The sequence below is a fragment of the Aplidium turbinatum genome, chromosome 17, assembly GCF_918807975.1.
Source record: "Aplidium turbinatum chromosome 17, kaAplTurb1.1, whole genome shotgun sequence".
Lineage (NCBI taxonomy): Eukaryota > Metazoa > Chordata > Ascidiacea > Aplousobranchia > Polyclinidae > Aplidium > Aplidium turbinatum.
Window position 1 is genome coordinate 19,214,405 of NC_137488.1, and position 24,782 is coordinate 19,239,186.

At 38.4% G+C, this 24,782-nt stretch overlaps 2 protein-coding genes across 6 annotated transcripts; both read right to left on the reverse strand.

Moving 5' to 3' along the window:
- Positions 1–3,082: 3,082 nt before the first annotated feature.
- On the reverse strand, positions 3,083–11,479 carry LOC145786497 (uncharacterized). The gene is made up of 7 exons (XM_082598163.1): positions 11,142–11,479; positions 10,193–10,337; positions 8,971–9,080; positions 8,568–8,729; positions 4,965–5,109; positions 4,052–4,167; positions 3,083–3,389 (listed from the first exon to the last, which is right to left on the reverse strand). Exons 1-7 carry the CDS (start codon positions 11,391–11,393, stop codon positions 3,141–3,143), a joined length of 1,179 nt encoding a protein of 392 aa, XP_082454289.1. The 5' UTR covers positions 11,394–11,479; the 3' UTR covers positions 3,083–3,140.
- Positions 11,480–13,487: 2,008 nt separating this feature from the next.
- LOC145786439 (uncharacterized) lies at positions 13,488–23,914 on the reverse strand. 5 transcript variants are annotated; one of them, XR_014291293.1, is made up of 6 exons: positions 23,815–23,914; positions 22,692–22,771; positions 19,795–21,407; positions 16,878–16,965; positions 14,484–16,636; positions 13,488–14,163 (listed from the first exon to the last, which is right to left on the reverse strand). XR_014291293.1 is itself a non-coding variant. In XM_082598092.1 (5 exons), exons 3-5 carry the CDS (start codon positions 19,955–19,957, stop codon positions 16,564–16,566), a joined length of 324 nt encoding a protein of 107 aa, XP_082454218.1. In that variant the 5' UTR covers positions 19,958–21,407; positions 22,692–22,771; positions 23,815–23,914; the 3' UTR covers positions 13,488–16,563. The 5 variants fall into 5 exon arrangements, 3 of the variants coding, with proteins under 3 accessions (XP_082454218.1, XP_082454219.1, XP_082454221.1); XR_014291294.1 differs by adding an exon at positions 19,071–19,226 and having other exon boundaries at positions 13,488–16,965; XM_082598092.1 differs by having other exon boundaries at positions 13,488–16,636.
- Positions 23,915–24,782: the final 868 nt, after the last annotated feature.

Genomic DNA, 24,782 nt, shown 5'->3' on the forward strand with positions numbered 1-24,782 from the left:
ATAGCCAAAGTCACTATAGGCGAATTCTACTGTACATATTTTCGACAGTTAATCCACGATCATTCTATTGCGAAATTAAATAATTGGCTAGAAGAGACCGGCGGCCAAACGTGGCCGATTGAGGAGGTAGCACCGGCGGTCATTCAAGCACTACTTAGCGGCCATGGCCGCCGGCTGCTTTAAGGCTTGACAGTAGTTTACAATTTACATCATTATAAATTTATAACATAGCATGATGCCCTTCTTTGTATACCGGACGCTTGTAGGCTATCATTACTCAATACATAGTGAGCTGATAGGTTAGCATTATCGCTGTATACCTATCTAATCTTAAAACTTGAAAAAAAACTGGCCTTTTAGTAAACAAAAGTGCCCTTTTTTCGTAATCTTGCTCCCCCAGTCAAAAATCTTTCCGGCGCCCCTGGTTAAATATGCAGTTCTTTTTAAAATTGAAAATCCCCCAAAAATTTTTAAAAAATCATATTTGATTTGGTGCATTCTGAGCGTATTTTTAGCTCTAAATTGTGATAAAGTTGGTTAATTTAGAGAATTTTTCAAACGTTTAATATTTTGAAAGGGACAATCAACAAACAAATGTGATGGTAAAAAATTCTAAATGGTAAAAAAAAAACGATTGTTTTTCTTCATTAGCCACTCCACAAAAAAATGTTGTGGTCTATGTCACTTTACATGTTGAATGTAGATACGTTGCTTATTGCATGACATAGGCCTACTAAATTCAAGAAGATTTCCTCAAAGATGGGAAGCAGACTTATCCTAGAAAGTAGCCTATCAGTTTTTCTTGTGCCTCTTTATTTGCATTCTTCTGTTACCCAGACTACCGTAATACAAATCAGCGAAAATGTAAACTACTAATTGGTTTATTTCGTAACACTTAAATTTCACAACGTAACACTCGCCGCTCGCGTTCCACTTGTGATATCATCCGGTTAGTGTTGGGCGATATATCGAATTTACGATACGATATCTTTTCAATATCGATATTTATTTCAATATCGTTCGATAATTCGTAACTGCAAACCCCAACAAAAACGTTGCCGAAGCCAAACGGCAAAAGTTGAAATTGCCTCCGCAATTGCTGTGAACGTTTATTACGAAAAAAATTGCACCAAACATGGAAAACGAGAAGCGAAGAATATGCTAGAGTAGTCTATCACGACCGCACTGTTTGATTTGTTGTGATGTAATAATACCAAAAGTAGCGATAAAGCGAGCAACGCGATACGCACGCTGTTGCGGTGATTCACGTTGAATAACTCACGGGGAGGAAAAGTACGCTAAATTTGCGTTGATTCAACGTTCGAGTCAGCACAAATCGATTTAATTTTCCCGGCGGGTTATATTGCGAACAATGCCCAAAAAGAAATTTATGTATGTTTTACATTAATTCGACATCTAGCGACGTTGAATTATCATAAAATAACGTTAATTGCTCAACCAAGTACCCGGTAACCTATTAATCGCTCCCTGCGAGAAGATTGCCTCGATTTAGGTATGCACTAACATAATTTCGGCATAGTTGGGATACTGCGAGCAACACAAAGTCTGTTTGATGAAGAACTAGATGTCAGAATCGGAATCATCAGATGCTGTATCGGAGGATGAGGTTGTCGTGTTATCACTGGAATCGCACACATCAAGAGGCTCATCGCTTGGCTGTAAATCTACACTGTCTTCGCCGTTCGCAATGAAGCGTCCACGTTTTGCCGCTTTCGTGCATTGATACCCATCCACACGCCTCTTTCGCAGAGCTCCATCAGGGTGTTGACTAAGGAGCAAATCTATGGCTGTGGCATAACGACTAGGAGGAATGACTAACCCTAACCTTACAAGCGCTCTTGTGGCCTCGGCATTTTTATTGCCGACGCTAATGCGCCATTCATGTATCTGCGTCGGCAATTGCCGACACTAATTTCGAAGACTGAGAAACTCTTTTCTTAATTAGTACAAAAATATCGAAAAGTATCGAAATATCGAGTATTTTTTCAAATATCGTATCGTTTTGATTTTTTCAATATCGCCCAACACTACATCCGGTTCAATTGTGCTGACTGAACACAGCACAACGTTGTGCTATATTCGTTCGTATTGGCAATTCAAGAAAACTTGCGGCTCTTAGACGTCACAATCGAGTGTTTCTTTTATTGTAACCTTGTGCAAAATGTTTTTGCACACGCAGGGCTTCCAAATATAATTTACACTGATAACAGTCAGCAATTTTGCGAATAGAAAACATAGGCTAAAATAACTTACATTTTCGGCAGAAGAAACGCTAAGATATTTGAGAAACTTTTTTTTTATTTTTTTATTACACAACAATAACAACACAGATAACAAACACAAAGATATTGTACTCATCAGCAAGATGCATGCAAGTTCTAGTTCACAATCTATCTATGTCATGTAGTTCCATTTCAATTGGTGTTTTTTCAAATTCTTAGACTTTACGGCGATTACTCGCTCTGATTGCTGAGTTTCTTTAACCGTTTGAATAAACTGGGAAATTGTCGGGTTAGCTTCGGCATATTTGCATCGATAAACAACATATCGTGCGCATAAAAGTAAACAATTCAACAAATTAGAATTCACAGTTCATTTGAGAAACTTTTTGTGAAAACTTTTGTGGGAGTGCTGCAGCACCCACTAGCGAGCCGCCCTTGTGCACTTTATTGTGACGTCCGCATTTCGTCGTTTCTACCCTTTTGTGGATTTCTGCTACGTTTGTTTTGTCTTTGTGATTGTCAGAAACAAAAACAAACTGAACTGAAAAAAATTTTGTTTTCATAGCTTACGAGCTTCTATCTACAACCAAGACGACTGCAAGTAAATTTCTAACTTTTAGACTTAGGGAATATTGTCAGTTTAGATTGTAGGATTTAGCTGGATGTTTTTTTGCAATGCTTAAGCCTTATAGGCTTAGGCTATAGGTCTTCCATTTTATCCGTTTTTTTCACAGTAGGCTATCTAGCTAGTCCACTTGTAGACTACTCTCTGTGGTTCACATTAGAATTACCTTGCAGCCTTCCAAAAATGCTCACTAAACCACTTTTGAAAATTGCCAAACAAACAATAATCGTTTTTATTAATTGCATTGAACAGAAACGAAAATTGATTCACTTCTAGAACATCGTTTTTATCAGTTTATAAGTCCCAAACGCCAACGCACCAACTAAGACAAAACCAAAAAGTTTCATTTCTCTTTTTGCTCGGATGAAGGCCGGCTGTTTTGCCATATACTCAGCCACAATACTTCCACCAACATTCTTTCTTGGAAAGGGTTCATCTGGAATTTCAACTTCCAAGAATTTACACAAAGGTCCCCATCCTTCTTTTGCGTTGTAAACAAGGAGTTTGTCTTTTGGTGCGCGCTGAAATGTAACATATAGCCTAACTTATAAGGTAAAATGGGTCGCAGTTTTATTTTTTACTAGTTCATGAGTCTTTCATGATTAAAATTGATTTTGTACGCTCGTTACCAATCGACGACTAGCTACGGAAAGAGGTGGATGGAGCAATTATCCTGCAAAATTTAATCTTTTACCTCTCTGAAATAGGTTTTAATGATATTAGGCTACATTTTATTGACATTGTGACGTATGCAGAATCACGTTTCATGAATGTTTAGCTGTCGGCTGCATAGCCGAGTGGTGAGAGCGCTGGAACGGCAATCGAAAGGGCGCCGGTTCGACACCGCTCATGAGCATGCAGCTGTGTCTTTGGCAGGACACTTAAAGGCATGCCTGAAGGTGGACACGAAGATTGGCTTCCTTCCCGTCCACTAATCTTAATCTTCAACCACCAGTGATAGCCTGGATACGACAAACAAAAAAATGTTTAGCTGCATTCAGTATCAATATTTTGAAACAAACTCTTTATTTTAATATTTAGAATGTTGCCCCTCTCAACAATTGCTAAAAAATTTTCCTCTCTAAACTTCTTTCTCTCTAAACTAAGTCACTTCACTGATGTAAATGAATATTTTCATGCGCTTAAACAACGCAAAAATTATATATTGACGTTTTGTAATTACCTGCATGACGTAAGTATTATGACGTCGGTAGGTCATCAGCATCAAAAGCTTGTTGAGGTGTGGCTTACCAAACCATGGTGCGACTATGACTGTGTCTGTTCCAAACGTGGCTCTTACTGTAACGATACGATAGAAAACAACATGGTGAATTGTAACAAAACAGTTGCTTTAAATGTTTTTTTTTTGTGATGCGATTATGGCTGACAGTGTTGTAGACTCCGTACAGTAGCCTAGGTGTGCCCTGCCAACTGCACCTTTTTGTATAATTAACTTACTGAAAGAGAAATGACGCCCTTGACGAAATAGCGGGACAATAAGATAAATGCCTAAACTTCTCTTTTTAAATTTCTGCAGTTGCATTGAAAATGCAACTAAGGTCAACTTCACCTCTCCGTGGCACAAATTATTGGTTGTATCACAATGAAACCCCAAAGGCCTACCTGAATTCTAGCCCAGGTCTAGCTAAATGACCAGGAGGCAAGTGATCTTACACCGTTGAAATAATGTTTTCGCACCAATATAAGCTATTCTGCTGTAGGCTACCTCATCTCTCGGTAGCCCATGGCCTAGCTTATTTTTTTTTTGGGCAGAAGAAATGTTCTTCTCAAAAATGTATTTTTACTTTCAACTGTTTGTGTGTGAACAATTAACAAATGTAAAGAAATATTCCAATTGCTTTTGCGTGAAAAATACATTTTTACTGCAAGCTTTGCGAAACTTAAAACGCATTTTGTGCACTTTTTACTGCGCCAAACTGTTGCAAGAACAATTAATTTATCACATCAAAAGCAAATTTGCACTGGCAAAAAAGTAAAAGCAAGCTTGCATGTTTAAAATTCATTGATTTGGCTTTATCTCTTTCATTTCTATTCTAAGGACTTTTTCTGCAAACTAAACAAAATTCATTTCTCACCGATCATTTTAGTAAATCGCGATAAAGAACGTAACGTCGGAGAAACCAGTCCCATGACTTTCAGAGAAAATTTGTTTCCGGCATTAAATTGTTTCTCTGTGCTGCGAGTCCATTCCTCCTCGCTACTTCTCACGGTGAGAATTATCTGGAAATGTTGCAATAGAAAGTTATGACGTCAGCTCTGTTGGTTTGTAAGTAAAAGAAAAAATAATGACCGCAATGATAATAAAGAAAATGTGAATCCTTCTGGGCTTTCCAAAGCAAATGGTTAAAACGATTTAAAAAATTTGAAAGCTCCGAAAAAACACATTGCAAACGAAGAAATTGAGAACAGAATTCGAGTGCAAAACAGATGGGCAAATTTGTGTTTGGTCTGAACTAGAACATTACCGGAACCATTCAGCCTGCTCCATATCATAATTATTATAAGCCTTTGGTCACCTTTGCATCGGGAAATGCCTCATGAATTTCTTCCCAGAAATTACACGATGGAAGGTCAGTGACAGCATCAACATCTTCATACATTCGACGAAAATCTTCAGTGTTTCCACCTTCCAAACATATCTTCTCCCAGTCCTTTTTCAAAAACGTGTAACTTTCCATAAAATCATACACATTGTAGCCAAGTCGTTGCAGAGCGGCATTAATGCTTTTTGTACCAGTCTTTGGTAACCCAGCCACTATGACTTTCATGTTGTTGTTTGGTGTTTATTGTAATAGATGAGAAGCTTCTGGAATTGTAAGCAACGGTGAAATGTCAATTGTTGGATCAGTTGTCAAGTTGTGAAAGTCCAGACTACATATCAACCGCTTTTTTTCAATTTACGTCGGCAGATGTTCAATCAATGTAAAAATAGGTTGATTTCCTGTCTGGGAGTCCTAGCAAAACTCTCGAAATGACGTTAGTTTAACATCGCTCAAGAGCATACGGCTGTGTTTGGCAAAACACTTGATGAAATGTCTGAAGGTGGACACAACCATTGGCATCCTTGTCTTTCCGCCGTGGTCAACACTAGAACATGACCATAGAATCGATAAAAAAGAAATTTTAATTTACCTTTTCAAAACCCACATTTTTTCCCTTACCGCTCATGGTTTAGGCATAGTTTCTTCCTTGTCGATTCTATGGTCATGTTCTAGTGTTTACCTTCTGTCTCCCTATCTAACTTTTCAACAATAAAATGAACGGGTGCGATCAAGTTGCCAGACCGAAAATAAAAGCGAAGTATGGATTAAAAATATGTGAATCTATAATGTTTACAATGTCTTTTTCTTTGATCAGTGGTTCAAGGAGAAACGACGTTGCCTTATACAAAGAAAATGTCCTTGTGAGAATAACTGGCTTTTTCCTGTTAAAAACTGCGGAACGAACAAACGTTTTTTTTGACAAAAATTGGCTGAGCTATTTCGACTACGTCATCTTACATCTAGTTGCGGCTCTATAGCCTAATAGAGCTGTATGTAGATTGCTTGTATATCACTGCGTTTAGCTCAACTCAAGTTTCTGGTGTAGCCTACAGATTGCTACAACCAGGGGCGGATTTAGCAAGTAACCTTAGGGGAGAGAGGGGCGCTTTCAACAAAATACAATGAAGTGTACATTGACCTGAACTTGCAAGGGCATTAAAATTTCATTTTTGTGTTTTAGGGGGGTCGACCGCCTCCTTCCTGGCTGCAACAACTGATCAGTATGCAATAATTTACTACGATTAAGCTTATATGGAAAATTATTTGGGGAAGCTAGAGTGCTATCGTTTATATAGATAACTAGTTTACTTTCTTTATTTTCGTCCTACTACCTACTTTGCTAATACCAACTGCCTGTAGTTTTAACACTGAGTTTCATTTAGCTTTCTTTAAATTTTAATCAAATTTTTACCTCTTTGTCTTATTTAGAATTTTGAGCACTTTGCCTTGAACATAAACGCTTTCCCTAACAAAGACTATGTTCCTAAAGTTTAAATGGATAAGTTAATATTTTCTTACCACCCAAGCAAACAATTCCGATGGTTATGAGTTCATGCTTTGCTTTGTCGTCTCTAAATAAATCAATGTTGACAAACAATGTTACAGAGCAAGCAGACATTTTAAGCCATCACAATTCATAGTCGTTAGGCCTAGCCTACTATGAAAACCCAAACCGTAGGCCTATCTAACATTTTTAGACAACATAATGTCAAAAAATCCGTGTTTTGGGAAAAACCAAAGCTTAATTGTGCGATGTCCTTTGAAATTTCAAACGACGCACCAGTTCGTTGCGACCTACAGTTTAAGAATAACTGTTAATAATATAGGCTACAGCACAGATTTTTATTAAACTTCGTCGTATATCAATCATGCTGCACACTCGGAAACTTTTACGGATCAGCTGAAATCGCTTCGCAGGCCACTTGGGGGTCCACGGACTCCCCGTTGAGAACCACTGCTTTAAAAGCTTATAACTGGGTTTTTATTACTTTTGAGTTTATCAATGATTGTATTTTTTCGTAGCTCCTGATTTTTCAAAAAATACTGTTGGATTTGTGTTGTTCAAGTGCATACTGATGTTCGCCCTTCGTTTCCGAAGATGGCCAATGAGACTGAGATCAAACTTTTTTTAGTGTGGGCTTTGGTCAGTGTAGGCTACATGAGTGCGGAGATGGCTGATGAGGCCTATCTGTGCGGTGAAACATCTACTGCAGGATGGAAACTTCTGCCGCTTGTGGAAACGTCTGATTTCACAGTAGGCTGCTTTGTTGAGCTCGTGTTTTGGTTATCGCGTCTCATGATGAAAGCAAATTTACAATTTCATCACTTCATACAAATACCCAGATGATTAGCTACTTTTGGTGCGGCTATGTTGTGTTCAATATTTCCAATTTTTTCCTTTTCTATTTCTACCGCATCGTGTTATGACGTCATAGCAAAGTGTCGTGTCAGCAGTCCAGATGCTACGTAACAGAACATTCCAAAAGCCCTACTTTTGAGATGTAACGTGCAGTTATTTTTTAGCCAAAATCTGCGTTGTTTTTTCCATTTGTATAAGATTGAGGATTTAAGACTTGAAGTTCTGGTATGGTGCTTAATGTTGTTAAAAATTTCTCTATTTTTATACTACCGACCTCAAGGTCTTAAGGTTGTTTCTTAAGTTGTGTTTCTCTTTAACTGCAAGTAAAGCTGATGCGGCATCAATTGAGACAAAAAAGGGTAGTCTTATGTAAAGCAGAGTGGAGCGGCCATACTCTACATAGCCTTTGGAAGACACGGGCATGGAAGAGCCGAAGGAGGTTGTGAGGATTCGAGAGCTGTGGAGGAAGATCTGACCGCGAGTCGAAAGCGACTCGCGGTCAGATCGCGAGTCGAGATAGTGACCGCGAGTCGAAAGCGACTGAACGAATGATGATGATTTAAAAGTTTCATTGGCATGTCTACAATGCAGACAGCAAAAATCACATGCGAAAATTACCAAAGCAAAAAACAGAGCCAAACTTTGGTTGGCTGTTTTGAACAGAAGAAAAAAAGACATCTAACTTACTGCCAGACAGTAATTTTCATCAGTTTGTAAACCCCAAACGCCAACGCACTAACTGAAACAAAACTAAAAAAATAAATTTCTCTTTTTACTCGGATTAAAGTTGGTTGTTTTGCCATCCATTCAGCCACAAAACTGTCACGAATATCTTTTCTTGGAAATGGTTCATCTGGAATTTCAACTTCCAAGAATTTACACAATGGCTCCCATCCTTCCTTTACGTTGTAAACAAGAAGTTTTTCTTTTGGTGCGCTCTGAAAAGTAAGATGGGTGAAGTAAACTTCCTCTGAATAATTTTCCCCCTCTATGATTGAAAATTCGCCTTGGTACAAGAAATGATTAACACTCCAAGCCAAATTTAAACAAAATATAAAATTTCCCTTAGACCAAATAATGGTTTGGATTTTTCAACATTTTAGCAATAGACTAAAACAGAACCACATCCGTTTTTAACTTTTTTTGTTATTTCTGATTTCGATTATTGCTAATCATTACCTGCATGACATAAGTGTTGTGTCTCCTGTAAGCCATGAGCATTAATAGTTTGTTGAGACGAGGCTCACCAAACCAGGGGAACACTACGTCGGTTCCAAATGTGGTTGTTACTGTAACGACATGCGATAATCATTTCACAATAGGTGGGATTTGTAATCTTGATGAAGTATTACTGTAATGCAACTTTATCGGCTATTTATTTATAATAAACTCATGCAGCAGCAAATCTAGAAAAAAAAGGGTTTTGAAATACCAGAGTCTTCAACAAAACAAAGTTTGTAAGATAAAATGGTCACGTAATGGCAATATAGAAAATTTACATGTTGTCTCTCGATTTTGGGTTAGGCACGTGACCAAGTCAAGTGTTTCCCCATGACCACTGCTGAGTTGATGTCAACACAAGCGGTGCTGCAGACGTCTGCATTTGCCTGGTTTTCAACCTGTCGGTTGCGTTTTATTATTTCACATTGTGTGGAAATAATATAAGGTTAGCCTATGCCAAGAACGTAGCCACGGGGGTATCGCACATTTTAAATGTTTATCTTGCCCCCTCCAAAAAAAAGTTTTAGTATCATTATAATTCATATTGAATGACGTTTGACCCCTCAACATTTGCTTTTCTCCTTCGTAAAATTTCCTTTCCAGCTACGTCACTGGGTCAAGCGTGACTAAGGTATTGTGGTTAGATATTTAATGCAACTTTTGGTAAAACTGAATGCAGTTTTCAAAATTGCTGCTGTGCTACTCAAAAAGTAAAACAATTATCGTAGGCTATACATTGCAAATTAGTTGTCGTCATACACCCGGTTTACCACCCGACTCAAGATCAAGCAGCGCTGATCCGGCACTCGAGATGTGCGCTTGAGCAACGCATTTCAGGACTAGTCTCCGTTCATTTTGTAAATGGAACACTTCATAGACAAGAACACTTCAACAATCGAAAACTTCACTCTGTCGATCTCGCGGCCATGCGTCAAGAGCCTCTACAAGTATGCGAAACTACCAGGAATAACCTATCAAGGCTTTGTCAGTCCGAGGATAAAAGTTTAAAAACGAAATCAGGGATACCTAAACTCCCTGAACGAAACCGTCAAAAAAAACTAAAAAAACTAGCGCTATGAAAACCCATGGATGCAAGTTGCTTTTTAACCTCTCATCAGTCACTATCTTCTAATCTAGAGAACACTTACTTAGTATAAGTTAAGTAGAATTCCTATCTTACCTATCATAGAAGTAAACCGAATTAGCGATCGATAAGTTGGAGAAATTAGTTGCATTATTTTAAGTGAAAGCAAATTTCCTGCAACCACTTGCTTTTCCTTACTACGAATCCATTCTTCCTCGCTCCTTCTTACTGTGAGTATTATCTGAAAGCATTACGTTAGGAAGCTGAAACGTCAGTTTAGTTTGTGAGAAAAAAAGACGGTATTTGAGAAAAAATATAGGCCTACATCCTTTAATGCTTTCTCGTGCCGATAATGATTTGAATTGGAACTTTAAAGACATCTGGCAACACTCATACTTTAGGTACCGTAGTCGTAGCCTACTCTTCTTTCAGCAGGTGGTTTTGCATCGCGGGGGCTTACATCTTAAATCCCTGGTATTTCGTTATGTTGCTTTTATTTATTATACGTAGGCTATATGTATTTAAATGACAAAATTTGCAATAAAAGTACTGTGTCTTAAATAAAATAAATAAAAGTAGCCTACTGGAAGCTGGTATATAAGTCTTCACCTGTGCTGGTAAAAAATACCATGACGTCATAGACAGGAATCGACCAAAACACATGGATTGAAGTGTGTGAACAGTAAAGCAAAGGTAAAGTAGTTTCACCCTTTGTGTTTGGTCGATTCCTGTCTATAGCGTCATGGTATTTTTGCCAGGGCGAAGACTTGTAGCCTACACCAGCTCTGGTTACTGATATGGTAAGACCGTAAGAGTGTGTCCAGTCAATAAAGGCGAATTCTACTGTAATCTTAGTTTTCATCGCCAAGAATTCTTTGGTTGCAAACGGCAGTGAGTTTGTTAAATGAGAGTTTGTGAATTTTTTAGTGGTAAGCTAGATTTCATTGCACAAGCTCTGGTTTGCGCTAAAATATATCTACATTTTTTGGACAAGTCAGCTTGTGATCTGCTACTATAAGCATAATAACTTTAGGCTATTGTTAACCTTTGCATCGGGAAACGCTTCATGAATTTCTTCCCAGAAATTACACGATGGAAGATCGGTGACAGCATCAACATTTTCAAACATTCGACAAAAATCTTCAGTGTTTCCACCTTCCAAACATATATTCTCCCAGTCCTTTTTCAAAAACGTGTAACTTTCAATGAGGTCATACACATTGTAGCCAAGTCGTTTCAGAGCGGCATTTGCACTTTTTGTACCAGTCTTTGGTAGCCCAGCCACTATGACTTTCATGTTGCTATTTGAAACAGAGTTGCCAGACTATAAAAAGGTTTTAAAGCCAAAATAATACAAAAAAAAGGCCAAAACAAGGAAAATATTAGAAAGAAAGGTCGAATGGACATTTACCTGTTTTTATTTAAAATAATAAAATATAGAAGAGAACGAAGCAAGTTGAACCGGAAGGTAAGTTGAACAAACCCTCATTTTTTCTAAATAATTTCGTCAAGAAATCCTTGTGCCCCCTACTGGTTAAGTCAGTTCAGAACGCTATTTTATTCTTATAATCATGAAGTAAACTGCGGTGGTTTGATTGTAACTGACCAGTAGCCTACTGATTTTGCTGAGGTAAAAGTGAAAAATTAAAAAAATTGCTTTCGGTTTCATAAGTTCTAATATTCGTCGTCGTGTGAGCCTCTGGGGCCGAGGGTCTATGCTTTTACCGCCTCAGATTCACGATGTTCCCGGACTACACTGGAAGGCTACTAGAGAGCAGCCAGTCTTTGGTTTCATCATCTATGACACGCAGACTTTCCCTTCTGTTAGGGGGCTTGAAGATGGTAGCCTACAGTCATTGATGATGTGATCTGTGGTCTGTTCCTCGGCACCACATTCACAGGAGGAGAAAGAGGCCATTCCCCATTGGTGTATGGTTGAGCGGAAAATCTTAACGCCCGTACTGAGACGGTTGAGGCACACCCATGCCTGTCTTGGTAGTTTCAGGCCAATGGAGCGTGTGTCGGCGTCGGGGATGAACGAGTAGAGTCTAGTGGTGCTTAACTTCCATTCAGAATTCCATTTATGGTCCGCCCAAGCAGCCGCAGAGATGTCTTGTTCATCAGCTTCGTTGATAAGAAGTTGAGCGGCTGGCACGATTGTGTGTCTTGATTTCAGTCGACGGGGGTTCTCGTTTGGGAGAACAGAGATCTTGTGGTGGAGAAGGTGGTTAGGTTCTAGTATCCGTCGACCGAGGGCAGTAGCGTAGCCAGGAATTTTGAAAGGGGGGTTTTTGACTACCCAACGGTTTTGACTACCCAACCCAATTTTCTGGGGGGCCTCCCCCAGAAAATTTTGAAAAATTACTTTGAATTTGGTGCATTCTGAGAGCATTTTCAACAAAAATGTGGGTACAAATATTTCTGTAAAATGGTGCTGTCCGGTAGCATAGCAAAAGGATAAGATCATGTTTTCTTCGGTATTTTTCGGAAAAAAAAGCTAAGTCTCTGTGTTTTCTTGTTGCTAATTCCTGGCAGAGATGTTTGAATGTTTGGTATTGGCAAAACTCGCTCTTTTAATGCAATTTTGTTTAAAATTAGGCAATTTTTTTTTAGACTGAAAGCATCATTCTCAATATCGTGACGTCACACGCGTGCCAAAGGGGGGAGTTGTAACCCCCAAAACCCCCCCCTTGGCTACGCCACTGACCGAGGGACAGAGTGACTTCTTTGCGACGAAGCTAAGCGGGTTGGATGCCAGCGAAGATTGGCCAATGGTGTGTTATCCAAGTTCTAATGTTGAATGTATATTTATATGGTATTGTAGCTAATATACGAGATAGTACCACTGTAATATTTTGCCTAAAGCTTGTACACCTCGATTTTATTGTTGTGATGAGAATTTACTTTAAAGTTGCAACACAGTTTTGGGGAAAGTTGAACCATGGTTGGACTTTCCACTGCACTCAATTAAATGCATTTTTTCAAAATATTCGGGAGTGTCCCCCAGACCCCCCGCTGTTTTTCTTGTCTTCATTAAGCACATTGCCTTACTTTTACAACTCATCACCTGCCACTGCATATTAGTTCTATTGAGTGTTACTTTTCAAGTATTATAGGCTATATGGTTCTTTCGAAATACATTTCCAAAAAATGCAACTTTCATGGCTCTCCTGTAAAAAAAGGTTTCCGACCCCTGTACAGTATTAGACTATACTCCACTTCAGAGATTGAGAGTAATGTTGCGTTTTTAAAAGTATATTTGCAAAAACATTAATTGGGCAAATATTGTTTGCCTCCCTCCCCTCCCCCCCCAAAAAAAAATGCTTTACTCTCCTACGGCTATGCTGTGAGCATAGACATCTTATTATAACTAGACCGCGCATCGTCACTTCTCTCGTTTACGATTTTTGAAGAAAGCAGGTTCAGACGTCAGCCATTATTAGTGTACCTATTCCGCGCGTTTGCCAATGCTTTTGTAGGGACCCGTAATGAATTTTCATTGTTTTGAATTCAATTCAATTTATTTTTCCTTGTCAGAATGCAAAACAAATGATATTGTGAAAAAGAAATACAGGAACAAAACCAACAAAAGGAAAAGGTGGCAAAACTATTATGGTTTAAGACGTGCATGAACGGATTTAATATTGCGGTATATGAATCGATAAATATACAGTAGTTAAGCACGGCCACCAAACCTGATACTTTAAAACAAGTAGAAGTAGATGAATTAATTAGTTAAGAATCAGTCGCCTCCTCGTTCCTGAAACAACTGGAGCGCCAATTCTTAAAGCAATGAGAACACGACTGAACACAACTTAACTTTCTACAAAATGTAATTCTCCTATAATATTTGCGTTTCTTAAAAAACTCAGTTGTTGTGAACAAATAATTGACAAAACAAATAGTTTTCTATGCAACAACACAACCGCAGCTTTTACCAGGATTCTGTTCAATAGAGATTGATGGCTTTCGATTTTCTCCGTTGTAGCAAAACGTTGCATTATGACGTAAATTCGTGTGATTTCATCAACAATAACTTTTAAAGAAATAGCTTCAGTTTCAAGTTGCTGTGAAATAACAACTAATAAATATCTCCGCAATTCACCTAGTATGACGAAATCTTTATATGATTTCACCTTTGCTGTTCTACAATCGCAAACATATTGTTAGAATTTGTTAATTTGTGCTGCCAAAATGTGCGCAAAGATAACGTTATGTGCAAGGTGCCGCTTTGAACTGAGTTCACACACTTTACCTGTTCAACCCAGCTTCTTATCATTTAAAGATAGAAGTGGACTTTTTAAACCTTCTTTCAGTGTTGTATATATTTGTGAAGAAACTGAATTATGCATTAAACGGTTACTAACTACCACAGCTGGGAGATTACCTCTTCATCCAGGCATTGTGGAAGCTATTGCGGTAGCTGTGCTTGGAAATATAAACCATTCCAAGATATTTACTAATCTCACGGATCTTGTGTTTGAATGCACCGTTACCGATAATCACATTTTTACGCTAGTCAAAACTGTGTCCAAATGTTATTTAAAAATTAGGTTTTACCACATTGGTAAGGAAACCTGCAAGCAAATACAAGGCAAATTGGTTCGTAAAACGCTTAACAAAACAGTACTTTTCAAACACCAATAAACTACTTCCTTTCGACATCACATCAGTATTGGTGAATATTTAATTTGTTTTGATTTTGTTGAGCTATAGGCCTACGTTATAGCCGCTATAATATAGCGTATCATTTGCTTAGGTTTGATGTAATACACTGTTTGTTGCTGTTTTTACAATAGGCTAATCATCAGCTCAGCTGTAACGCCAAATTGAATACGGTAAGAGTTCTGCTGAACTGCTGGAAATGATGCATTCAGTGTATCGTATACGTGCTCTCGCATCGCAGTGTTTTTGCTTTATATTATAGACTGTATGTATAATTCTGTGCAATTTAACACATGCTTTTATTCATTTCATAGATGAATAAAACCTCTATTACACCAAAGTTCTAAATTATAGTTAACAAGTTAGTTTTCTGCAGAAGCGCAACCAGCTCAGAAATGTTATCGTTAACAGCGCAGCTTTCACGCGAGTTTGAGACACTAACAATGGCCGCCGCCTTTTTTCAATTTCTTCAATCGAAATACGAGAAGCGCAGTCTAGTTATAATAAGATGTCTGTGGCTGTGAGCCTGTGACGTATAATGGCAATGACTTTGAGAAAACGATGATTGAGCATGGTTTGAACAATACAGCAATTCAATACAGCAGTTAGCGTACCTCTATTCAATGTAAGCACATTTCAAAACGAAATTTTATTGACATAAAAAGTAGCTTACCACCAATTACACAATATTTCCACAATTTACAACTTTAAAGAGGAGATCTAGTGAATTTGCATACATTTTGGAAGGCGTCCTTCGCTGTTTTCTTTAAACTTTTTCACAAATCATGCAAGTTTTGTGACATACACACTTAAAGACAGCAAATCAAACGTCTGCAGACGTTGAATCAATGTACTGTATAAGCGATTGATTTGCTGCCTGTGGTACTTCTTCCGCAGCACACCATCATGCAAAGCACATAGTTCCGAAAACACTAGTAGGCTACAGTATCTTATTCATTGGTGCACAACAGGACGACGACGAACAGGACTACGAAGGTAGCAGTTCAGAGTTCAGACCAGGGATATCTAGAGAAGGGGATATGAAGGCTCAGAGCGATTGCCTTATTCTTATGACACTACCAGGGCGGTAGTTTGTAGTGCTTTAAACATGTGGTTCTTTTTAAAATCGTAAAACGTTTTGTTGTGTAGCTGGTACAATGAGCTACAGAAGACAGTTAGTAACTGTTATGTAGATCATATTTAAAGAATACTTATTTACAAAGACAGTTGAAAAGTTACCAGTAAGCTACTTTTTTATCAAAGCCTTTGCAGTGGGCTAGATGTAAAGCAAGTATATGGGTAGTTGAATTAACAAGCAACCATGAGCATACTGTGAATATCCAGGCCTGATGATAATAACGCAATGCAAGTTATCATAACAAGATTTATTAAACTACTATCGGTGCCAATTATCATTTCACGGTAAACAAAAGCCCTTCTGTCAGACGTAATAAAAGCCTTCGTATCCTCTTCTTTAGATATCCCTGGTTCAGACAACAAAAGTTGCCAGTCGTTGAAATGTTGCAAAAGAGGCAACTTTTGCGACATGACTATGCGAACCATGTTAAAAACACTTCACTGTTTCAACGATTCTGACCACTTTGGGTAATAATGGAGGAATGCAACTTGTTATAGAAGTTTCTACATAATCAGTCTATGCATGGGGAAGGGTCGTCCTAAAAGGGAAGGGGATAGGGTTGTCTCAAAACAAAGCGACTCGATACTGTGAAGAATGACTACGGGATGGGCATGGAAGAGCTGAAGGAAGTTGTGAGGAATCGCGAGCTGGGAAGAGAGAAGACTTATAGAGTGACCAAGAGTCGGAACCGACTGAACGGATAATAATGATGATACAGTCGGCGAAGAAAGGAATGCCTGAAAAAGTTTGGAAACTACTAAGCTACAGCATGCCCATTGTCCACACACAAAGCGCTCTGTTGCGAAAGTTATCATCCATGCTATCAACACTATGTCGGCTGTATAACCCAGTGGTGAGAGCCTGGTTTGACTTTGAAAAGTACGCCGGTTCTACACCGGTTAAAAGCATGTGACTTGTGTCACAAACTGTTTCGCAATTGTTTGCTTTAGCGTGGTAAGCAAAGAAACATCTGCTCACATCAGTTCCACAAGAAGCTTCTTAAACTGTTTGTTAAAGTTCTTGCTGTCACTGAAGTTGTAATAGGTCAATCCAGCATCCACAATAGCTGTGTTGAAATATAGAAAGATGAGAAAAGAAATACAGTTCACTTATCAAATGACTAAAGAAAAAAATAACTGCAAACGTTCTTGCCATAACATCGTCTAGTTAACATAAAGCATTTGCAAGAATGATTTACATTACATTGCAGAATAGATTACGTAATAAAATAAGTACACGATAAGTAGCAAGAATTCTTACTTAACCACTTCCGCTCGGCAAGCGTGTATAGACGCGCGCGCTTTATGCTGCGCCACACGGCAAGCGTGTATACACGCAAATTTTTGTTGCTTAGCTTTGGAACAACGTTTACGGTCGTATACAACTTGTATCGCTTCGGTGAATTCCCTAAAGCTTCTGTTATCAGAAATAGTTTGGCTTCAATAAATCATCGTTATAGTTTTGCTTCGTAAGGAAAAAGCTGGTCTGTTTACAAGCAGGTTTGAGAAATTCAGTTCAAACTGGCTATTCAATGAGTCTTTTCACGTTGATTCAAGGCCTGGACACGTTGAATTCATGTAAAAACTGCTGATTACTCCATGCCCAATGAATTGCCGAAGCTGAATACGTTTCGCATGAGTTCATTTGCCTTTTAAAGAGTTTCAAAAGCAGGTCAAGATTTGTTTCATCACAAGGGTTTTTGAACAAGTCATTTTACATTTATTGAAGGCCTGAATACGTTGAATCTATGTAAAAGAAGCTGATTTACGGTTTGAAGAAGAAGATATGCCATTTGGAGTAGTTTAAAATGAGTTAACAAGCCCATATTACAGCCGAAACGCCGGCGAAAAATTTTGCAAAAAAAAACAAAAAAAAACGCCGTTCGGATGGCACCATGACGTAAGCGAAACCGCCGATGGGAAGTGGTTAATGATATTTGAATACAAATGCTAAAGCCACAACTGCGTAGCATTTAATTTTATCAATTTAGTGTAGAATTATAATATTTCTCCGCTAAAAGGAGACGTAAGAGACCTAATAAGACATAAACTCTTTCGGCATACCACTAGTACACAATTACACATTCAGTAACGACTTGCAAAATTTGAGCAAAGTTTCGTTAGTTTTTGCGTCAGTTTAAAGCGTTTTAGCCTACAAGCAGTGCTTCCACTTCTGACAATTGATAAATCCTTTTCAATTTCCTTTTTTGTCCTGAAAAATCCCTTTTTTCTCAGTCGGAAATCTTTCAAAATTTCATTCATATACGCGGTTATTTTTGACGTTATTTTAGTTAAAAGAGGTGCTAATACAACTTTAAAGTTATTTTTATCTCAGCTAAGTTACGTTTTAACCTGAAAAAACAAGAAATCAGTGAATTGAAGAAGAGGTAGTATTCAAATCGCTACAAAAAACAATATATACATTACATTGTAGGCAGTAGCTGATTTAATTGACATACCCAATCTATTAGAACAAGTAGGCTACACAAAAGTACATTTTTTACAATAACATGGTTTACTTCCATTGTTCACTGTCCAGCAAAAAACTGTTTGTTACCGTAGTTAGTCAGTTCTGGGATATTTACCGGTACCACCTGGAGTCCTGGACATCATTTACCAATTAGCCTACCACTCTCATCTTTTACACCCGGACTTCTAACCTATCCTTAACGCCGAAAATGTAGCCTACAGGTGGTAAATGTCCAGTAACGAATTATATCCATCTAAAATTTATTTTTGTATTTAGTTTGGTTTTCCAATGTGCTAACTTGTTCAACTCTACAGGCTAGGCCATCTCTTTTTTCTCCTTGTCAATAACGTCCTCAGAATCATCTGCGACTGATAAAAAACTTCAGGATACTAGATCTATTCATGATACCGTACTGACTCGGTCTGACTATGTACATTATACATGTCGTATACACAGCCTAGCTAGCTATATTATTATTATGGTCATATTAGGTTAGCATAGGCTATACCGGATAGTATACGGTAACTAACTTTTCTAAACTGGAAGGATACCGTACCACTGTCCACTAGCTTAAGCTTATCATACCCAACAGTACGTCGAAACTCAGTGACCTTTGTCATTGCTACTCAAGTTCAACTGTAAATCAACGGATTACTTAATTTCAACTAAAAGAATTAAGAACTAATGAACTAATTCACTCACTGCAGGCCAGTACTGCACTCATGTCCAATTCCCAACATGACCAGAATAGAAATCAAGCCACAGAAAGGCGAGAATGGGAAAGAGAGTTAGAGGGGTTCCAGATGGTGAGTGGCGATGGAAACCATCTGATCATCCTTATTCCAGACGGTTTTAGAACTTTTGAAAGGAAATAATAATAAAATTTCCTTTAAAATTACTGAAGACAACAATTCCCTTTTTAAGACAAAATTTCCTTGTAAAATTGTTAAAAATCCTTAAAAAATCCTTCCGATCTTCATATCCTTTTTTTATCCTTCGAAGCGTTGAAAAATCCCTATTTCGGGATAAAATCCCGCAAAGTGGAAGCACTGCCTACAAGCAATTTCAAGGGATTGCAACTAAAATTTACTTTGTAGGCAATGGTATACACTAGAGTTGGATCAATTAGGCTACAATCGCAACTAAATGTATTAAATTACACATTTTTTTATGTTAATTGCAACTGAGACTATTTTGTGTAATTGTAATTGCAAACGGTTTTGGTCCAAATTACAGTTAGCCTACTTCTACAATTGCTTGTAAGGCTAACTGCAACATCAGCCCCAAAACACTTTTTTCAATAGATGATAACTTTTATACCTCAAAAAGGAACTTACTGGTAGTCTACAGACATTTTTTGCAACCTAATTTTTATCCATAGTATTCTACTACTACTGTAGCCTACTCAATATTGAGTTCCACTTACCAAGCCATCCTTTCGTAGTGAATCCGCTTGTTACCCTAATCGGCACAATTTTTTTGTTGAGTCCAGCAGCATACTCTGCTTCCCTTTTGCAATTGCTGCTGTTGAAATATCCAGGCGACTCCAGCATCAGAAATACATCACATTCTTCAACAGCGACACCCATTGCTTTGTAGGGGAGACTCAGGTAAGTTGGCCCAGTAGGCAAGTTGGCCCACTCTAAATAATTTTTTAACTAAAATAGTTATTGTTACGTATCGTACGCATACTGAGAAAGTGCTGTTGAAACTATCTTATCACCAGGTTGGGAGGCTCTAGCAAGCAGTATAAACATGTGAGCACGATTTTTGTATGAAAAATTATGATTTTTGAAATTTTTGGATTTTAGAATTTTTTAGATGTCGAGTGATTTTTTTCTTACTATATAAGAAAGGTTATTATTTAGTGAGTGCAGCGCTAGAGTGGTTATTAAGGCTCACTTTGACTGTGAAACCGTTGTTAGAAGCTCGATAGTTTGACATAAATTTTAGTTTTTGCAATGTGGTTGCCATGCAGGGAAGTTGGCCCATTTCGTGGGTGGGTACGTTGGCCACCATGGCCAACTTGCCTTCATGAGGTATTACATAGAATGATAATAATTGACTAATTAATACGATGACTTATTTTTGCAAGATTGAAGTAGCCTATCATCAAGTATCCAAAGTAAGTAAATCGCGGCTTTACATCAGCATTAAGCGATCAATAACAATAATACACTTCCTAACATCGTTTTTATGCCACAAATTATTCCTAACCCATATGGTAATAATAGTAGGCTAAGTAGCCTAATCAAGAAAACCAATCGCGGAAATGTGTATCAACCACTTCTCAAGCGACGGTCTAAAACGTACCTCGTTTCGGAGATACATTAAAAAATGTTCCGATATTGGTACCCATGCAAAAATGGGGTTTGTAGCCTATTGCAAACAAGGTCCCACCTATCAGTATCGTTAAGGTGACCAGATCGTTAGGAATAAAGGCATGCCGTTCCAACTACATGATGTTTGATACAACCTTTGTTATTTTCGAAAGCTTATTTGGTGTAGGCTACTCATGTAAAAAAAGTTTACTGAGGTAAAATACAGCATTATAGCCTAATAGTAGATTTTATTATAAACCATACATGAATGCATACATAGAATAATTTATGTACGGTATGTATGCCTCTATAAAACCAAGAAATAATTAGAAAGAAAATCAAATTGGGGAGAAAGAGAACTTTTCCACTGTTTAATATACCGTAGATGGACATGTTTCCCACGTGGCCAACTTACCTTCCATGGTGGGCCAAATTACCCGCACATGAAGGCAAGATGGTCCATTTTATTTTTTTCGGAAAACTTGAAAAATTATATACCTAAGAATGTTTGTTTGATGCAAGAATATGTCCACTTTTAGAGTGATGAATTCTCTACTCTTCAATAGCATTCGCTTTAACATATGTTTTGTTATCAGCTCACAAATTCAAATTTTCATTTTGCTGGGCCAACTTACCCGAGTCTCCCCTACATATCATCCCTCATTTTTTTCTCGTCATACCAAACCTCAAATCCAAGCTTTGATAAACTGTGGTCCAGCTGGCAGTAAAAAAATTGTTTATTAAAGTTTTAGCAGCAAAAAAATTGACGAGAAAAAACGCAAATCCGTTACTTTAGGTTTCACCTCTTGCCAGTTAAGACGAGAAGGCACAAATTTAAACGTGTTTTATCTAGTTGTATTTAAATAAGTATGTAGGCTATCTGATGGCTACTCTGGCAAGTTACCCAAAGCAGGCATTTAGTTTAGGTGCCAGCATTATGATGTACAAAGGTTTTTGATATTGGTGTAGTAGTTAGTGTGTGCCGCCTCTGAAACGGTAGACACGGGTTCGAAGCCTGTCGAGTCATACCAAAGATTTTAAAAGTGGTACTGAATCTGTTTTATACTTGGCACTCAGCAAAAGGAATGGATTCCGGATAAGCATGTACCCAGCTTATGGATACAGCGCAATATAAAACACACATTATTAATATAAAAACTTGTGACCAAGATTTCAGTTTTGAAATCTGCACAGCTTGAGATCATACGAACGTGTTAATTACGTTACCGTACGTAACTACCAGCTTTGTCCTATTGTCGCTGCAGCTACACTGGCTTTGTCTCGAAACCTTGAGTAGTTTTGTTGGGATTATCGCAATTCATTTCTTGAAAGCAATGATCAATTTAATTAAATAACTTGTTGATATGTGAACTGTTGACCATCTATTCGTGTGAGTGGTAGACTTGAGCATGCTAATATGCTTCATTAAGGGATTTTTTCCATTCCAATGACCACTTAGGCTACAATCGATGGTGCTTGTGCTATTGCTCAAGTGGTGAGTGAACGACTAAACGTGACCTCAAAAAGCAGTTGAACGTTAAGCAACAACATCACGTTTCATAACGTCAGTGTACCGGTATCAACATTGTCAGCAGCCCTTAGAAAGCGTTGCTCAAGCGCACACCCCAAGAGTCGAACCAGCGCCGCTTCAAGTTCAAGCGGCCCTGGTTCGACTTTCGGGGTGTGCGCTTGAGCAACGCATTCTAAAGACTGCTCTCCATTCAGCGGAACCTAATGGATGGAATAAATTCCCGGCAACAAGACTTCAACAATCGGAAACTCCACTCTGTCAATCTTGGTAACCGGCCCTGTGTAAAAAGCCTCTGCAAGTATGCGAAACTACCAGGAATAACCTATCAAGGCTTTGTCAGTCCGAAGATAAAGATACAAACCCAACCATTGTAGATTTTTACTAAATCGATTTTTTAACACTAGGCTACAAACCGGTTGAAGGATCAAAGTTGTTCTCTCACAAAGGTGCTGTTTTTTTTCTCATACGTACCTTATGGGCCAATTTAGACCCATCGGAATGTCCGTAACTGATCATGATTGCTTTCAGTTTCGAATGCGACATCCATTTAACTGAAGGCGAATATTCAACTTTAGAAACAAAATTGCAAAATCAAATAATCCAGTGAATAATAATAATCGAGTTTTTATTTGCGCCCATTGCGATAACGTTGTACACTGCGATACAACAGACGACAGGAAGCAGCGAAGTGACATATAGTCTTCGAGTCAGCTGCTCTGCTTCCCTTATTTTGGCTTGCCATTAAGTGTCTTTGCCGAGACACAGCCGCGTGCTCTGGATCGGTGTCGAACCCACGTCTTTTCTAACGTTGCGCAGACGTTCTCACCACTCGGCTACGCAGCCCACAAACTTCAGTGAACTGAATAATTAAAAGATTGAAACGACTCTGGAAAGGTTCGACACCGCTCGAGAATAGGTGATTGTGTGTTGGCAGACATTTAATGACATTTCATATTCAGAGCACCTCATTGGATGATGGTATAGTATTTTCCAGCTGTCTCCTGTGCAAACACCTTAATAAACCGACCATTCCCCGGACGCGAATTTTTTTTTCCCACGAGCTTTTTGTCTCATTGATTCTAGTCACTCTAAAAGTAAGGTTTTCCAAAAGTGTTTTGAGAGATTGGTTGATTCAGCTTGCGAAATAACTATTTGCCAATGAAATTCTGCAATGATAATAAAATATAAGCTTTCCCTGACCCTACTTTTTTTGAAAAGCTCTTGTGCACCGCAAAAATTAATTTAAAGAAAAAAAAAGTTTGACTTCGACGGCGTCGAACCCTCGTTCTCACGATCACTAGGCAGAGGATGAAACCACTGAACCAACCGTGCCAACGAGAAACTGTTGCATTTACACGGTTTTAATACAAAATTTACCAAAATATGTAAATGAGATAGAAAGTACGTGGGAAAAAATTTTTCGCTCCCCGGACACCAATGAAGTGATTTGCTTAGCGGGGTACTCGCGTCAGCAAATTTTACTTTGCATGTGTATTGCAACGGAAAAGTGTATTACGCTGACTATGCAGTGTCTTCAACAAGGTAGTGACTTACGCATTAACATTATTGTCAATTGATGATATTCTGCACTTACTTGCATTGTTGGAGACCATAGATAACAGCATTAGCAAGTACGTCATCTGTACCAAACGTTTCATATTGTAAATACAAGATTACTCACACTCTGTAAATCTGAATAAATCACACACATCGTTATAATGTTGCTTTATTTTCTATTACTCTAATCACTGTTACGACTTCTTTTATACGTGGCCTCAGCTGCAGGTTTGTTTGTTTGTCATATCTTTATCCTGCATTGCGGGAAAGCGGACTTGAGCGCTATGCATCGGTGTACGCCTTCCGACGTACACCTGACCCACGCTGCAGCCGACGGCAATGTCTGTTTCCGGTTGTCTACTCTATTTATGACTTAAATTTGGTACTACCCATTATTACTCGAAATCGATCACTGGGTAGAGGCAATTATCGTAAAGTTTCTTGCCCAGAAAAACAACAGCAAGTGCGGGTGGCTGGAGTCGAACATGCAGGCTCTCGACTGCGAGCCCAACGCGCAACAGGTTGCTATTGGTTAAAAAATTTGTAAAAAAAAAACAATCTTGCTCTGTTAGATTTTAAATCTTTATTCTCGGAGTGAGAAAACCTTTGGAAGATTAATTAGTTCCAGAAGTTTTGAACCGCTGACGGCCCAGCTACCGAGATTGATAGAGTGAAGTTTCTCATTGTCAAAATGTTTGTGAATTATTCCATCCACTAGTTGCTCAAATGCACACCTGAGAGTCGAACCCGCGCTGCCTGATCTTGAGTTCACACAGTGACACCAAATCGGCGCTTTACTTACTGAGCTACCAGAGCGGAACTGAAATAAACTGCCTGCTGCATGCTTTCTATTTTGCTATGTTGGTGACAAAGAAACGGCTGCAAATTTTTTGCTTTTTTTCCTTCAATATTTATTGTCACAACTTGTTTCATAAGTGATGTCAACAAATCCTCAGCGATTGTTGTAGCTCCCTCTGTTCTAACCTGGGAACTCGGTAAGAAATG

Excerpts from the sequence above, each read along its gene's own strand:
- LOC145786497 (XM_082598163.1), bottom strand. The coding sequence starts at position 11,393 with ATGAAAGTCATAGTGGCTGGGCTACCAAAGACTGGTACAAAAAGTGCA. Across the intron at positions 9,081-10,192 it reads TCGGTTTACTTCTATGATAG|TAACAACCACATTTGGAACC; the intron begins GTAAGATAGGAA and ends ATGTCGTTACAG. Across the intron at positions 5,110-8,567 it reads AACAACCAACTTTAATCCGA|ATAATTCTCACCGTGAGAAG; the intron begins GTAAAAAGAGAA and ends CAACATTTCCAG.
- LOC145786439 (XM_082598092.1), bottom strand. The coding sequence starts at position 19,957 with ATGGGTGTCGCTGTTGAAGAATGTGATGTATTTCTGATGCTGGAGTCG. Across the intron at positions 16,966-19,794 it reads CACTACGAAAGGATGGCTTG|CTATTGTGGATGCTGGATTG; the intron begins GTAAGTGGAACT and ends ATTTCAACACAG. Across the intron at positions 16,637-16,877 it reads AAGCTTCTTGTGGAACTGAT|GCATTCCTTTCTTCGCCGAC; the intron begins GTGAGCAGATGT and ends AAACTTTTTCAG.